This window comes from Lepisosteus platostomus, chromosome 13 (genome assembly GCF_059453375.1).
Source record: "Lepisosteus platostomus isolate fLepPlt1 chromosome 13, fLepPlt1.hap1, whole genome shotgun sequence".
NCBI lineage: Eukaryota > Metazoa > Chordata > Actinopteri > Semionotiformes > Lepisosteidae > Lepisosteus > Lepisosteus platostomus.
Genome location: NC_142623.1, coordinates 6,910,147 through 6,928,686, shown reverse-complemented (window position 1 = coordinate 6,928,686; position 18,540 = coordinate 6,910,147). Strand labels below are relative to the sequence as shown.

The 18,540-nt window shown below is 38.3% G+C and overlaps 1 protein-coding gene across 1 annotated transcript in view; it reads left to right on the top strand.

Moving 5' to 3' along the window:
- Positions 1-3,234: 3,234 nt before the first annotated feature.
- oprd1b (opioid receptor, delta 1b) overlaps positions 3,235-18,540 on the top strand; it is a 23,743-nt gene continuing 8,437 nt past the window's right edge. Inside the window, 1 exon segment of the mRNA XM_088602843.1 lies at positions 3,235-4,199. Within this exon segment, the coding sequence (XP_088458969.1) occupies positions 3,958-4,199 (242 nt within the window). The 5' untranslated portion in view covers positions 3,235-3,957.

Genomic DNA, 18,540 nt, shown 5'->3' with positions numbered 1-18,540 from the left:
GTTATCCTTATTTCAGTCTGGTTAAAAGAAATCTCAAATTATTTTTGGACCAGTGCTTTAAACTATGTGTCTCAATGACTGATGGTACAGAGGCTAAAATCTGGTCCCTAAACTCAACCCTTTTCCATATATTTTTCATGAACTGATTTCTTGAAAAAAGTCATTTCTACAATATTCAACAGGTAAATTGCATCCTCCAGCAGATATGTTATTCCAGAATTCCGATCTTAAGACGTGAAGAGGCACTTTAAAATGCATGTCAAACTTCATTCACGTCTTGATCAATCACATAGCCTTGAGCACAGTCACAATAAATCCTAACTCATTATGGAAATAAGATACCTTCTTTACCTAAAACTCAGTATAAAACTATTAATATCCTAATTCGGCACATCAAATGAAGTTCCAGACTTGAAGCCAAGTAACAATAACTTATAATTAACAACATAATTAATTTAAGCACATAAGGCCGAAGTGTTTCACTATACTCATTAGAGCAAAGTAACTGACTATAGTTATTATATTTGATTGCAAAAAGAATTTAGATTTTACATTAATTAAAAAGTGCGTACTCTACGTAATGCTCTGCTCTATGAATGGCTGCTCTTCAGGTCGGCATTGTAAGAATTTGTTGTTGTTTTGTCAGATGAAACAGAAATCCTTTAACTTGAGTATCAACTTCATTCTATTCTTTAAGTAAAACAGACACCTTTAAGTAACGTGTGCGCTATCCCGCTTTGTTGTCATGCTGAGAAACAACCGTTCCTTCCACTTGCACAACATCGATTTTCTTGAGTGTTTTATGCTTCAGTGCTGAGTAATAGTAATTCATTAGCATGCCTTACACTTTTTAGAAGGCCTCATGCCTCTTCCTTTAAGCAACATAAATCCACATCTCATTCCTGGGAATACTGTGCTCTCCAAGTTCCCGGAATTTATGTAGTAAAGAGTTGTTTACTACGACCCGCTGCGGCAGAACTTCAGCCGTACTGTTTCAATTCTGTGGCAGACTATCTTCAATATGATCATTTTGCTTCACATATTTTCTCAAGCGTGTAAGACGATAACGAAATTTACAACCCAGGAACCTGAGCTTTTATACAGGTACAGGGCTGTGTGTCAAGAATTTATCCATCGCAAAAAGATGGTACGAGGTTTTTTTTAATGGAATTCCCAGTTTAAAACTAATTGGCGGAACCTGAGAATTGGCAAAGCGTGTATGCTTGATTACATTTTGGTCTCTTAATGGAAAAATAAACTACTTTTAAAAAATGGTCAATTTAAACTTTTACAAGTTACAAATAATTCGTGTTAATCTAAATTCTATATTGATATGTAAATGGTATGGTGTCAGCGCCCCTGCAGCTGTATAAACAGAATTTCTCAAAACCCAACCAGAAGATTGTTCAGGAGAACGACACATAAACTGTAACTACAATCCTAAACGCAACCTTCCCATCCACACACTCGGAATTCAGCGGTTTTCTGCACTGTTTTCTTCATACTTCTCAAATTCACTTTTTAGTTTTTACTGACAAGTTTCTAGAACGAAATGGGGATGGCATATTCTAAAATGCGAAAGTAAAGTAATAAAAACACTAATTACTTTATTTAACATACAGTTTTTCGATTCCAATTTGTTCGAAATGTATTTTTGAAAACTGATGCAAGATGATCTGAGGACAACATCTGAGGGAAGAAACGAGTGGAATTCGGTAAGAATTTATCATCAAAAAGGCTATTAACATTAACGATTGTGATTGCAGTCTTCGCCAAATCTAGCAGCTCTTTAATTCGAAAACTTGCCTTTTCAGATATGTTAAAAAGGCAAATACTTTAGTTAAAAAAATAGCAATCGTACAGATATTCTGAATCAATTTCTCTACTGAGACCTTAAGGGCCGATCTGGGCTACTGTTCTCAAAATAATCTTCTGATATAATAAGCAGAAAACCATTCCTAAATGGAAACTTTTAGGTTAACATCTGACAATATAATACATGATACAGTTCTCTTTTGCGCATTTTATACTTTGCCATCTAGTGCTCAATAATGATTGGAGCCATCATTGCAAATCACAATGAGACTTCTCTTTCGGATTGCAGAACGACTCTTACTTTCTCCAGAAAAGGTGATGTTCAGAATAGGCTAGTGAGACTTTATTACGTCACAAATATAGGAAAAGACCAGAGTCATGCATTAACTCTCTGGAAACACAATACTGGTAAGCATGACGTCTCTCTGGCGCCTCTTGCTGGACTCGCATACAATGGTATTTTAGCTGTAACTTGTACAGTACAGATCCTACCTGCTCCAAGCGCTGCTCGTTTCAACTTATTAACCCATCAATTGTCACCTTACAAACGCCTACAGTGTAAACCTACCCCAAGTGTTAAGGACAGCTAATAAACGGCTTCGACTAATACTAATAATAATAATAATAATAATAATAATAATAATAATAATAATAATAATAATTATTATTATTATTATAGCTTACACTTATATAGCGCTTTTCTGGACACTCCACTCAAAGCGCTTTACAGGTAATGAGGACTCCCCTCCACCACCACCAGTGTGTATCCCAATTGAAAATCAACATTGGTCTCATCAAAACGTTCATTAACTGTGTATATTTGTGGTAAGAAGAAATTACTTTGCTCTGTTTTATTAATTTTCAAGGTTTTAATACATTTTATACAGATGTAATACACATGCATGACGTGGAAAGTAACTGGGACAACGAAATGTTCATGAAAACCAAGTTAACAGCTGCGACAGCACTAAAACATCGAATAAACGTAACTTAAAGACTTAAATTTGTGTCGCGCAAATGTGACAAATAACGAATGCACAGAGGTCGTAGACCTCTTTTCCAATTCAAAACGATAACATAATGTGTCTTAAATGAGTTTCAGAGGCAGCTGGTTCTTCGCCTGATGAAACGTCTCTACCTCCACAGCTGGGAGGAGGGGGCTGGCTGGGACACAGGAGCATAAGGATTTTTACATTTGTGTTTGGGCGCATGGTGTTTCTCGGATGTGGTAATAAATAAGTGCATCCTTTTGTTGTCGCTTAGTTCAGAGAAAGTTACACTGCAAGCAATGAATGATAGGTTGTAAAGTTGTAAACAGGTCTTCTTGAGCTTAGATGTAATTACTGTCCCTCTAACAAAACCCTCGACATATAATTAATAGTATTGATTTTTTAAATTATCCCTACTTGGGCTAATGAATTTGGTTATAAATGAGCAGTTCATACCAATTAAAGCGTAAGAATTAGTAAAAAAAAAACTAAACAAAAGTGACCTAGTCGTAAACCAGTATAAGTCGAATTCGTATCATTTACCATTGAGGCAGGCTGGGAAAATGTCTTTGGGAGTACAAGGCAGTGGAAATACAGTAATTACTTTTTTGTAGCGCGTGATTGACATTCAGATTTTTGATTTTCAGCCAACTACGCGGCTTTGACGTCGGTGGAGCTGTCAGATTTTATAAGAAATCACAAGCGGACGGCGAGCTCAAACAACAGACCTGTCTAGGAGAGCCCGAGCTGCTAACAGCAGAGCCTTGCTTTTCAATTTGCTCTCGCCGAGGGGAAGAGCAGGTTAATCTCTCACGGCCACAGCGCTGTGATCTGTAAAAACGGCACCGCCGCCGCCTCGACACCCTGGGTGCTTTTTACAGCCGGCAACATTGTTTTGTGGACATCCGTCTGACGCCTGTGAAATAACTTGGACATTATTCCTTCATAATGAATGCTAAATGATACCTGAGACCCCCCTCCCTCCCCCCTTCCCTCCTCATGCACTGTAGGTCCTTGCAGAAGCACAAGACAAGTTTGTTGCTCCTGGCCGTCGTTTAGTTCGGTGTGAGACACCGCCGTAGAGAAGAAGCGGCACGAAGTTTCCCCGCGCTGTTGAGCTCCGTACACGAGAAACAGCGGGCCAGCGAGAGCGATGGAGCTGTCCACCGTACCTGGGGCTGATTTCGCCGACCTGTACGCCGTGTTCCCCGCCAACGGCACCTTGCAGGAAGAGCCGAGCGGGTTCATGCCTAACGGGAGCCTGAACTACACCGAGCTGAGCACCGTGAAGAGTGCCACAAGCATCATCATCGCTATATCCATCACAGCCATCTACTCCGTGGTCTGTGTGGTTGGGCTGCTCGGAAACATCCTGGTTATGTACGGGGTGGTAAGGTAAGACACAAGACCATTATTCTTTTCTGGTTTGTCTTCAAAGCGACTTAGATTAGTACCCATTTACACAGCTGGGTATTTCACTGAAGCAAGTACCTCGGTCAAAGGTTCAACAACAAGGGTACGACGAAGCCCCACCCGGGACTTGAACCTACAACATTCGAGAGTCCTAACCTCTGCTCCACGCCTTTTACACAACTGTTTCCTATTTTCTGATTTTAGCTTTGTTTAAAAAATATTTTCATATTTTGACACCCCCTTCCCCCCCCCACATAAACTTTCAGAAATCACGGTTAATAAAAGATTTCGTACCGAGAACATTTAAAGGTATGATGAATGGAGTAGCTAATTCTCTCCCACGTTTTCATCAGATATACAGTACAGTATATCAAAATGTACAAAATTCATTCCCGCTCCTCTCGCAGCGGTTGTTGTAGGAACAGGCATGCGAATTACCTGTGATTGGTATCTTCGGATAAACCGCAAAAACATATTTTTAGGTTAAGTATGATCTCATTAATAAATCCACACAAATACACACCTTTATCTGCTCGACCCGACTACTTCAATTAAATTACAGAGACAAAATCAGCCAAAAGATACAGGACTAGTCGTATTTGACTACTTTTTCGAAGAAATCTAATCACAATTCCTGTGATTATGTATAACAATGTCAATACAGATGATTAAACAGCGATGGCGAGCTGGATTATAAGTAATGGTACTTATAATTCAGATCATCAGTACAAGAGTATAATTCAGTACTGAATTATAGTAAATGATGGTGTCATTTCTGTACTGAATTACACTGATGTACATCAGTACATACAGGTATGTAAAATTCAGTACAGAAACTATATTTTGCACCTGTTCTAGATAACTTTCATTAAGTGTCAGTAATATGCTTCATCTTTCCCTTTTTTGAGAGTAGACAATCTTTCCCCAGATTTGTGGAATTTGATTCCGTGTATGGCAATTTTACTAAAATGTTGTACTGTTATTTCCTACTGAGCAAAGGATAGCTCGGTAATATGTATATAATGTCGTTGGATCGCCGTGATCAACGACTTTTAATGTCACCTTAGCATTCACCTACAGAGACACGAGCTTGTGCCGCTGTGCTCATTGACTAGGGCAGCATACTGTATGCAATGCAAATTGCGGCTCTTTCTAACGTAACACTGCGCATTAATTGCTTTATTCTGCGATTAACATTCCTGATACACGAAGGTGATGCTTCAGTCCAACAAAGGCTTGGTTAGTTGCTTCAGCGAAGCGGAGCTATATTAAAATGAACGCTAAAGGTCGGTGGATAGTGATGCTGATAGTGAAAATGTTCGCAAACCCACTGTAAGTACCTGCAGGCTGGTGAGATTATACAGTATCTGCCTGGTTGTAAAGTGGACTTGTTGACAAGGCAGTTAAGCAATTAAAACCCAAAATGACTGACAGACTGAAAAGGTTGCATATACACTTGTCTCGTTAAGCAATGCTCTGCATGTTAAGTAACCCCATTAACGCCGACTTTGAAACCATATTTCGAACCGTGCCATGAAATGTACAGTACAGACGATGAACCACATATACGTTTTCGATTTAACTGGAACACTTCAGGGATCGACATCTTTCTCCGTAGTACAGTACTTCAGAGCTGTTGCGTTTCATTAAAATGAGAAGTAGCATTTAGGTCTTTACTTTTTAGTTGCGTGTATCTGGCGTCATCGGGATTTCGAATTTCTAAGCAGCGCAGAACAATTAGGACACGCGTGGGAGTGGGCGACGGTGGTGGAGGCGTTCAAAGCGTACCCTTTGTCTGCTATCCCAGCTTTATCTTTACTGTGTTTTAATAAAAGATGTTTCGAATGGCATTTCTGGTTAAAGCAGTGATGGCAACGTGCGAGTTATATTTTAATGCCAAACTTTTCGAATGCGCAAATGGGGATTTCATATTCTATCCGAGAATCAAGGGGGCAAAACCTTCTATGGTACTCAGCTGCTTTGTGCTGTTTTATTTAGGAGAATTTTCAGCGCCAAGTTTCTTCCGTGATTTGTAAGATTTGCAATGAAAAGCGCGAGGTTAGCTACTGCAGCGATTTCTGGACTTTGGGACAATAATGATCTATTTCAGCACTAATGCAATATTACACTGATACTAAGGACTACGTCGATGTTCAAAGTTACATCTATGTAAATTATAAAGAGGGGCAAAGATGGTCAACTATATTTTCTAAATATTCGTTTTTCAAAATATATGTATATTTCCAAAATAATGTGAACATTGTGTACTTTCAAAAGCTAAAAAAAAGAAGAAATTTGTAACAGGTGTGATGATAAAAGTGATCAGTAAAATGTCTTCACACATAAAAAAGCATGACTGAACCATGCTAACAGGGTAGAAAAACATGGACGGGCGTAGCACTTTTTCCATCTTGCGTAACAAAATTAATCTTCCTTCAAATATGAAATTAGCTGCCACAGAAAACATCTTCGTGGAAAATTTTGCCGTAGCCTTTTCAATGTAGTACTAAAAAGTGATCAAACTTGATTTTGTTTAAACATTAAAACAGTGATGTAACTAAAGTAAAATCACACACTTCAGTAAATACGGTCTACATATTACAAGTAGTTCATTCCATTGGCCACTAGATGTCAGTTTAGACTCCACAGTTAAAAAATTGACGCTTAATATATTCACGACCACCAGCTACGTTTTAGCTTACACATCAACTCATTTTTGACAGTTCTAACGTGGTGGATTATGTTCATTAAAACCGTCACAAGGAGCAAATCTGTTGTGTGTGCACAATATTTTATTTTGTGCTGTCAAATGCTGAACTCAGATTCACTTCTTAGAAATTCAGAGTATTATTATGTGAAGCGTTTTCAAAGGAATATGACAAACACAGAGTTGAACAAATAAGCTTGTTCAGTCTTCTTGTCTCCAAAACCACAATCCACCCGTCCTAACTGTCTATAACACTTGGGGCTCGTACTGAGCATATTCGTAGAGCCCTGGAGAAAAACCCTGTTCATAAAGAAGGCAACTTCACATCTGAAAGCTGTGTCAGCTTATGTATGGAGGACTAAAATGACAACACTGTGAATGCAAATCTGTTGCAGATTTTGGCCATTTAGTGTGATGGATCAGAATTTAGATTAATTCTGAAAGCCTGAAAAGTCTGATTGGCATGGATGGACCTGTCCTGAAATAATTGATAAGTTCCTTATGGAGCCATTATCATCTCCCATTCAGCTGATCAGGCTTCTCAGCTGCTTTATTCGGGCACTCTGGGATCAGGAAAAACTGATGGGAAAACAGGCACTCTGACCTGTGAAGGATCAAGTGTAATAGTTGTCACCTAGAGGTGCACCAGTGAGGAGGAGGCGGTCATTGATCTGATATTTGAAGCCTTTTTTCATCTCCTGTACCAAAGAGCACAATGGCCACACTCACCCTTTTCACTCTGACAGGAATTCTAAAATGTTGGGATTGGGTAGCTAAAGGTGGTTGGAATTACTGTACACAATTCAAGCTCTTTGTTTTATTCATCTGTGAGACTACATGGTCTTTCTGCAGGGGATACCGGTGCAACATGCTTTCGTCAAACCCTTCCTTCGTCCTTCCTAAAGTACTGCAAGCATTTCCCTGTCACCTTGTCATATCTCATGCTACGCACTCCTGGTTTCACGTGCTCTGCTTATTCTAGCAGTAGTGTGGCATTAATCTGGCAGGAGTTGGACCTGTGGGTGCTGGAATACAATCACCTTTTTACCTTTGCAGATATTAATCACCAACGTAATTACAACACCTGGCCCGTAAATTCTTAAAAAACATCTTTCATGAAATGATCTCCCTGAAAAATACAATTTGTTAATTCTCCCTTCTTTTCAAATTAGTGGCACAGTACAGCAATCCTATAAATATAGTAATGCAACATGACCTGCCCCATTTGATGCAAGTCTTTCAAATAGCCCTTTTTCAAAACTTAAAAGCAGTAGATGTGTTTTAGGGAGTAAAAATGGCTCAGCCGTAAAAATGCAGGGACAATGGTAATGACTGCCACTGCAACACAGTTATAGTTGAAGCTATTAATGCACTGTGCCAAATAAAACCAAGCATCTTGCATTTACTGTATGATAAATGTAGTTAGGCTTTATAATTCCCAAACTAAATGAGTGATGAAATGTCTTTTATGTGTTTTACTATAATATAGTATTTACACCATTTACACCTTGGGCTTGTATTTGTTGTTTGACATGCTTTTATTTTTATTATTGTATTGTTTTGTTTTGTTTTCAGACGGTGCTATATGTAATTAAGCTTGTTCTTACTTGAATAAGAATAAAATATTCTAATTTTCCACAAAAAGGTGAGGTGCACTACTGCTATAAAACTCAAATCGTTTGGAGAGACACAATAAAATCTAAAACTATCTGCAAAGGTGTCTGGGACTGATGAGGGAAGGAGTTCAACATAATGTTCTTAATTTTTTTGTTGTTATAGTGTCAAATTACAAAACACACGTCCAATAACTGTTTTAGAATATTACCATTAGATCATGAAAATATTTTAGTGATGTGAAAAATCTGACTTTGAGCTTTCCATCTTGAAAACATTGATCATCCCTGACAGCTTTATGTCAAATTACTAGTAGTGCCCCTAGTGGCTAATCAGTTTTTTTCTTGGAAGGTATTCAATAAAGCCTCACACTAAACTTCATGACCAACAATTCCAGCCATGGTGACTATGGTTGACCCCATGTGCATTTTACTGCTCTGAAGAATTACTTTAACCTGCTGGAAAGGCCAATTTCATTATTAAGACTATGTAGTTACTAGTTATGAACGCTGTACATTTAAGATATTGGACTTAGTGAAAAGAAGGCAGCATTTGAAGCCTGTAGATTTTGTCATCAGCAAGAAGCATGCAACATAGCAGTGACAGCAACCACTTGTTTATATCATAAGGCATTAAACTAGTCACAGTAAATTCTAGAGAGGGTGTTAATCAGATGTATTAGAACTGCTCTGTTAATGAATATTGCCTCAATTAGCTACAGTAATAGTTAATCCACTATACACAGCAGTGAAAACATACAAGAGTTGCAGGATTAATATGGCTATATTGATTCTAGGCTTTGCCGAAAGAGATACGATAAAAACTAATGAGTGACAAGGCGTGGAAATCGAATCAATTTATGGGTGCATGCTTGCACTCGAAAAGCATTAAGCACTGAAGTCACATATTTGAGATCTTTCTTAAAAAGGAGCTTACACAGAATACACCCTGTATCATTTCCTATAACAGCTCGGTCACTGTAATTTCCTTTTACTCTACTCCACATCTGCTAGTTAAAGCATCAACCTGCCTAGAGCTGTTTTGGCAACAAGCCGTGTGAAATAACAGAGAAATCTAAGAATGGATACTAAGCAGTAACCATCTATCTCCTGTTTTCTCCAGGGCACAGTTTGCGTTTGCACTGTGTCTCCTGAAAGGGTCTTCTAATGTAACCCTCATAATATAATGTATTATGACTGAGAACACAAACATTCTTAAACGTTCTTTGAAGACATTCTGATTTGCACATATATTATAGCAACCAAACCCAAAAAGTGAATTTGAAGACCATTCTTTACAATTGAATTATAATTCGGCAGCATAAAGATAATTAAAAAAATCTTGATCATATATCCACTCATTTTCTGCTTCCTCCAATTCAGACTTGCAGGGGAGCTGGAGTCTGTGCCAGCAAGCAGTGGGCCCAAGGCTGGGTACACCCTAGACTGGATGCCAGTCCATTGGAGGGAACACACAGACAAGCACACACACTCACACCAGGGCCGATTTTCCCAGAAGCCTGCCTGTATGTTTCTGGACTGTGGGAAGAAACCGGAGCACCTGGAGAAAGCCTTCGCAAACACTGGGAGAACATCAGAGATTCGGAATTGAACCCAAGGTCTGCGAAAATTGGAAGAAGCAGTTAGAAAATGGGTGGAGGGATATTGATCATATATATCTATATACACAATAAAGATACAGTCCTGTACTAAACCAAGGCCGACAACAAACTGTATGGCAAATTGTATTTTCAATAAGGATGGTACACCAAAAAATCGAAAACTGTATCACTTACAGACACATATCATTTCTTTAGGTAGAATAGGCTAAATGGAGATTATTCATCCCATAGACAAGCTAAAACATAAAACCGACAATCAATGAAAATCTTATTAGATTTCATCTACAGTATATTGCCCAACTCAGCAGCTGCCTGTAGTGGTACATCTTAATCTCCAGTTTCTGCAAATAATAGAAATCTTCAGTTCAGCCAGCTGTTGCACTTCACATATTGTAATGTGAGGCTTTGGTGTACTTTACTACAGAATGTTTCCAAAGCCTTCAAAATCTAAAATACATGTTGAGAATCCTGTGGGAGAATAATTGTAATAGTATGGTTTCTAGCTTCAGGAGGATAGTTTTGTATTTCAGGCAGGTTCTGTTATCAGACTGCAATTTTGATTTTGTAGTCAAATTCTACCTTTTAAAGACCAGAGCCTGTGCTTTGAAATAATACCACAGTTTGCTGGATTTCTATCTGCCTCTCTGGAATTATAGGTTTTATTCGGATAGTTTGGTAATGGATTCTTATCAACTTGCAACATTTGCATCATCACTCTTAGGAGCTAAAATGCAGATAAGTGTTTAAGCCCGCTGATCTTCAATTCTCATTCATAACAATTTTGACTATCCTTAAGGAGCTCTAAAGAGCAAAAATGACAACCCCCAGTCTGCGCCATTATGAAGAAACTGTGTGTAAGATATTCACATAAACATAAGAATGCGTTTGGTCACAGAGGGAAACTTCACACAAATGCTATGAAGCAAGCCATACCAATTAGTGTAACAGTAAATGTGCCCTCTGAATATACTAAGGTAATCTTTGAAGAATCTCTGGCCTATAAACAGACAGATTCATTAAATATAATGTGAGCAACAACAAGGAATAATAAAAGATACATTTCAAGTTATGATGTTATGATTTTATTCCTCAGAAATATATCACAGTAGTAAAACATTTGCATCACAACTTTAAATAAAAAGTAATAATATACAAAATAGCTACATTAAATCAATGCACCTCAAGCACTCAGCAATGACTGCATTTTCAACCAACTTATCAATATTGTGCCACTGAAATATTGGAGAGAAATTTTCAGTGAGGCTGTACAGGTAAAGTTATTGAGAGGAGATGGAAAAGCAACTTCATCTGTCCTAAAATCAATTACCTAACTGAAGTTTTCAAGTGAGAGAGGAGCAATTTACTGCGTCATGAACTGGATATTACTGTTCCATTATACAGAAGAGCGATAGAGAGCTTCAGGAATACTGTAATTCACTGCTGAACCTTAGTTAGATAAGACGACATTGTGAACTGTAAAAAGAAGAATAATACATACCAAACAAGCTATATAAACTGAACAGCCTTATTTACAAACTTTGCGTTCTTATCTCCTTTTTCAAAATACAGTAGGTTTTGCAGCGCAGAGATCATGATTTGATCCTCATCAGAGCTGTTGTGTAATTTGTAGCTGAGCTAAATTAACAACTGGGTAAAAACTATTAACTTTGGACTGTTTTTTGATATGGTTAAAAGTAAAATGAGAAATGAGGCAGCATGCATGTCTACGTGGACAGCACACTGCTACTGCAATCACATGGTAAATGCTTCATTAAATGCTGTGATTCGTCAGGCAAAAGAAAAAAGGCTACCAGAAGAACAAACAGGTGTTGTGAAGGGTAGAAACAGGACTCTCCATTGGTGTTGGTCATTTCAGGAAGAACTGCAAAAACTGTTCTTTAAAGATGTGATGAACAAAAAAACCAAGGTCTTTTTCTAACAGCTCCTTCTGGGAACAGAATCTTTAAAATGCTTCCTTTTCTTCTAAGAGCTTAGAGGTTTGCATAAAAAAACATACAGCAGTGGGACTGACTGAATCAGTTGTGTTTTAAATATTAATGAGTCTGCATGATTTTTCTTCTAAAATCATGCTTTTAGCTCAGCAAAAGATTGCCACCCTGCCTCCTGCTGATCAGTTTCCATACTTTTCCCTCTGTTTTAATTCTGAATTGAATTGATCAGTACTTTTGTTGTGAATGTTACTCTATTTATTTGATTTTCTATGTATAATATTGTCATAATAATGATTCATTGTATCTACAAATCAGGATAATGATTCCTTGTATCTTTTTTCAACTTAAAGCAGCCCAAAGTGCTTTACATCCAAAACTGAAGTGCTGCAGTAACCTGTAGGTGAAATACTGTATGGCGGCCATTTTGCACCAGCAATCCCACTACATATCAGGAAGAGAGGAGAGAAATTATTTTATTCTCACACATGGTGAAATGAAGTCAGGACCCCAAAGTTATCATCCCTTCTTTTCTGAATAGTGCCCTGGGATCTTTAATGACCAGGTCACAACCTTAGTTTAACACCTCATCCAAAGGGCAGTGGCTCCTACAGCCATATATTCCCAGTCACCTCACTAGGACAAGGGCTAAGGCTTTTTAAATGACCTTTCAGAGGGAGAAGTACCTCATGCGTGTTCGCCAACACCAATGATTTTCCTTAGACACCTTGCATCTTGACATCTGAGATCTGATGAGAGCAGGCCTCAAGGTGGCATTGCTACGGTAACGCATGGTAGCATGACTATGGCATAGCAAATTGTGTTATAGATAAGAATTAAAAAAAATAACAGATGTATAATGGTTTTATCTTGTAAGCTTTTCGATTACAGCTTTGAAGACACTTTATGTCTCCTTTTCACTGAGAATAATGAATTAGAATGTAATGCTTAACAGTCCATGACAATAGTACCCAACGGTTCTAGTAGTTTTGCTCCTAATGATTTATCCCATTGAAAACACTTTTTTGAATGAACCATTTCACAAATGGTTACCTACTTCAAACTGGAGATAACTTTATTTTTCTTCAGATGTTTACTTTTGTCTGCATTATAGGAAGAATGTGTTATAGAGACATTTCATAGTGGTATGATAGTTTATATTTATTTTGTAGTAGCGTAGATTTTGCTCTAAAATATTTCTATCAAACGCATCTGCCTATATAATAGATATTACAGAAAACTAAGATATTCCCTTCACTGTTTATTACTAGATAAGAGATTCTATTGATAAGAGATTAGAAGGTAGACGGTAGTTTTATAAAAATAAAGTGAGATAATACTACAGTATACTAGTGTTTTTTCATTGCATGAATATAGGCAGGCTTTAATTGAACCTAGCATCATCAGTCACAATGGAAATTCTGTTCATCCTGTTGCAAAGGACAATACAATTGAATACACCTGCAGTGGCTTAGCTACAGCATGTCTACATGAAAACACAACTATGGTCTGATCCTTTTGAATGTGGCAGCCATCCCATTTAAAACTGTTCTTGTGGGTCTTAGTTTGTACAACCACACTCAAAAATCAATGATCTTTAGTCACATATTACAATTGGTATTTGATAAACACCTTAAATTTTTTATTTTGCAAATAAGGTTTAATGTCTCTTCTACTTTAGAGACTAGGGTTTCGGTTTGTTGGTGATAAATGGCAGCATGTGGTCCTGAGACTCAGACTTTATGCAAGCCTGGGCTTCTGTTGTCCTGATACAACTATCATGTTAATCTATCAACTATCATCAATAGTCTATCTATCGACTATCATCTTAACATAGCTAAGCCAAAATCTGCACATGACATTAACTCTGGGTATTGTCAAGACATAATGAATATGTGTATACTGTAATTAAAATAAACTGACAGAACAACCGGGTTTTGTGCCAGTTTTCATTTTCTTTTCACCTGTGCAACAATTCTGCCCAAGGACAAATGCTTCTTTGTTTCTTATTGTACTTCACACCTACGCACCTACAAAGTTAACAAAATGAGAACAGCAGTAACATAATGTACAGTACCAAGTGCCTGCACAACATCACCTTCCTCTCCGAATCCGAGAAACAAGGAATCTGTATCAGTGCTTTAATAAAGAGGTCACAGCACACTGGCCTCCATTACTTACAACTGAAAAGCAAGAGAAATGAAAAGATCGATGACTAAAGAGTGAGCTGACTGAAGAAATGAATATTCTCCAACTTGATTAAACATGGATTTTACTAAGCTTCCCCCTTGTTGTGCACTGAAAGACTCTTACACATGGGAAGACTTAAAATTGGATTACTAAGCAGGAGTGAGAAAAGCTAGTGAAACCACCACTACCCAGTTACTAAGACCATTTCCACAGCCTTTGAATTAGTTATTTTTCAGACCAAAAGAAAGCTGATAAAAACAACTTAATTTTATGGACGATACAGTTTAACAGATTTAGTAACATATTGTCAAGCAGTGTTGCATCTGTAGGATTTTATTTTAAAAGTCACATCCTGGTATAACGATGCGCAGTTTAGGACCCTGTGCAGACGGTATAATCCGGAAGTGACTGGAAAAGGGCTACGTGGAAAACACGGTGAGGAATGGAAGGGATGGCGAACAGGGGGAGGTGCCGACAGTGAATCCAGGTGCAAGGGGAAAAAGCAGGCAAACAAGTCCAGAAAACGGTCCAATGTAGGAAATCTGAGGCGCAGTCCAAAGTCCAAAACCAGGGAATCCATCCAAGACTAGACAATTAAAAACAGGTACAGGGACATGGAACAAGGAGATTAAAAATGGAGTAACGAGGTCAGGCACTCCCAGCCCCGGACTCAGCTGGTCAGGACGCCGTTCGGAAGCCTATGCCTTCAAGCCGCGGATTTGGGGCGACTTGATGCTAGGCGGAGCTCAGGGCGTCCGTCTTCCAATGCAGAGCCCCGAGCTTCCGGAGCACCGGGTTTAAATAATACTGTGAATCCAGGGACAGGTGTACGTGCTAATGAAACAAAATGCAAAAAGAGTCGGAGCGCCCTCTAGAGGAGGGATGACGATCGTGACACCTGGTGCTAGAACAAACAGGAAAGGTGGTTGAGTGGCCTGTGAATCAAAAGCATTATCCTTCAGTAGTCTTGAACTGTTTATCTGAACAGCACCTTCATGACTGAAAAAGAGATGACCCAAATAAAATATCTGTTTACAATTTAGTGCACAACTGACATATCAGGTCTGAAAAGACAAAACGTATGCCCTGAAAAAAGAGCTCTGGTTTAGTGCAGAGTATTCACAGCAAACTGATGGTAAGGAAGTTCATGTATTCTTCAGCTCAGAGAGAAACTCGCAATTTTATATACAAGTTTATATCAGCTGTATACCAGTATAAAGTCACCTTTAACATCCAGAGAAACGAAAGTAGCTCATTTCCAGTCTCAAGGTCACTCTGTGCGTGCTCTTGGACGACACGAACCCACTCGGTAAATTACAGAAGCCGAGGAACAGCAGATCTCCTGAAGAATGGTTTAGTTAACCACTATAAATCAGTTGTATCTATGTGCTATTTTGTCCTATTAAAATTGGCTCTTGCATCTGTAATGAGGAACACAGATTGAAAACGAAAAGGTCACCCAACCCATTTTCTTCGTGGCTGTTCACTGTTTAAAGTGTTAATCTGAGAACACGCCAAGTGCTCTGTGAGGTCCCTTGAATCAACTTTTATTTTCCCCAAGGCTATATTGATCATTCACTCCTTTCCCAGTGATTAAGTCAAAATCACCTTCTACCTCTTCATTAACAATGATAAAGTGACTTGACTTCTTATACTGATTCCAGAAGGCTCTCGCGGTTTCAGGAAAGCAGAGCTCTTTGAGAAATAGGTTGAGCTAAGAAACAGCAGTAAATAAAAATCAAACTCAATTACCAACTCAAATCATTTTTCAAATAAAAAACTTAAAGATGCTTGTTATTTGCTCTTGGGGATTTTTGGCTAAAAACATTTGTTGGAATAAATCAAAGCATTACTTTTACAAATACAGTAAGTGCTCCCCTTCTTTACTTATAGTCATTTTTCCATGAAGATGGTCCAGTCCACTATGCACAAATGATTTCTCTGACGCACATTCACTACCTGAAGGCATTGCTGACCATTCAAAGATAAAATAAATCTAGCGGGGGCAGTGGCATATGCTGTTTTCTTTCCAGTCAATTTACAGTAATTGCAGTTTTTTCTGATTTGATGTTTTCTGTGCGACTGCACATTATTTCAGCTTTTTGTAAACAGTAAATGAACAAATAAGCATGCAGAGATCATAAGGGCTTAAAAAAATTAAAAATCAGCTACATATGAATGTCTATCAAGAAGGTAAAATCATCCATTAAGAACATTTATTCATAAACAGAAAATCCATTTCACATTAAAACCTTCACTTAAGTCTACACTGAAAGACAGTCTCAGCTTTTTAATGAGTTTATAAAGTCCTGCAGTTTGCGTCACAGATTCTGAGTTGAAAAGCGACAGTATTCAAGAAATATGCATGACCCCCACTGGGGCACCAGGCTGCCTTTGATTTAAAAATCAGATGGTGCAGGAGGAGAAATTCAACTTTCATAAATCTGATGGGGTGTAAGAAATGTGACATTTTTATCAGACTGGAGTTGAAACAGTTATACTACTTTCCTTTAATTTAATGTTCAAAACAAAAGGAAACTTACGAAACAATTGTTTTTAAAACAATTGAAAAAAAATGTAGAATGTTTTGTAAATTGTAAATCAGAGAGAATTCAGATAACACACCAGCTAGAATGACCTCCAGATTGTAAAAACGTGACAGACAGAAGGATTCGGATCAGGCTTCGAAACAGGAAGAAGCAGTGGAGGGAATGAAAGACCTGGTACAGACCCTGTATGACATGAGGAAGCTTCCATGAATTGCCAGGCTGGAGTTTCAATTCTGGGGCCTAGAAACCACCAGCAAGACCCTGTATTACCTGACGAAGAGGACAACTGCAAGTTTGTCAGCGCCACTCCTCCTAGTATTTGAGATTTTAAGGCAGAGACATAAGATTTGTTTCTTTAGGGGGCAGAGAATCAGTAATCCTAGTGCTTAAATTGGGAGAAAGGGGTGCAGTGCAGAAAATGCTTTGTAGAACTCAACCAGTTGGAGATCTGGACTGACCGATTTGACCGTTTGCACAGAGTTGATCACCTGAATGAGAGAAGAAGTAGTGTTACCACTGAACAAAACAGAACACATCTGGAAACACATGGGTCTCTGGATAATAAGGTATTTAGGAAGGTAGGAAGGTGTGAACTACACAAACATTTCAGCCCAGAATATCACGATTTATGGACTGAATCTAATTAGGGAGATTAGGTCAGGCATCTCTACTGCTTGAGGATTATAGTTCTGATGAGTAGAATGATAGATTCTACACTATATTTCTATATTCTATAGATTTTCCACATTTTCCACAGTGGAATTCAGAGTTAAAATGCCGAAATTAAATAAGAAAAAGGACTTTAACAAAATACAGTACATGGACAAAACAAGAGGGCACCTTGAGGTTTCTCCAAGAGCAGAACTGTTATCAGACTGCAGGCCTGAAGCAGATTCAAGTGCTACTCCCTCTGAAAGACCAGCTGTAGCTCTGGTATGGACTTTCCCTTTTACTGTCAGTGGAGAGGTTGATGCAAACTGAACATATAACAAGGGCTTATTAGAACTGACAACAACACTGGAGCAGAAAAATCTAAAGGATACTGGATCCTTTATGCCATATTTAAATTATAAGATAGTATGTAACAGAAAAGGAAAACCTTTGGTGCACAGTGACTTAATTGGTTTACAAGCATGTTGTCAGGTATGAAGAGATCTGACCTTCCTCACTATTTATACCTGAAGATGGTAATTATATGGAAACCTGACATAGGCTTTAGAGTTGTCTTCATGTGTGTTCGTACAAGAGTTTTAGCAAGGGTAATTATCGAGTCGGAATCTGAGGGCACTAGACAAAAACAAAATAATTGCCTTTCTAAATTTAAAATTCAACTGTACCTAATACTTAGCATTCACTATTTCAGAGGTAAAACACAACTCTCAAGGGAATATGCTGAAGGAACTTTATAAATTGGCGATGGCCAGGTAATTTATTTGCATTAGCTTTAATCTGAAACCATTTAAATAAAGTCAGTGGGAGCTAAGGTGTGGAGGAGAACTGATGAAGTTGTGTCCCTTGCAGCAGGGCTCTCAATTTATAAACATTTTCAGCAGAGAACAGAAGGCACTGCTTTAGTCCCACAAGACCTCATAATTAGCTGGCTCCAAACTCAACTGCTGACACAGGAGCACATGGCCATTTCCATGTACAGGGCTGGGTTCCTTGATACTGGAAGTGAGTGAAATTGAATGGG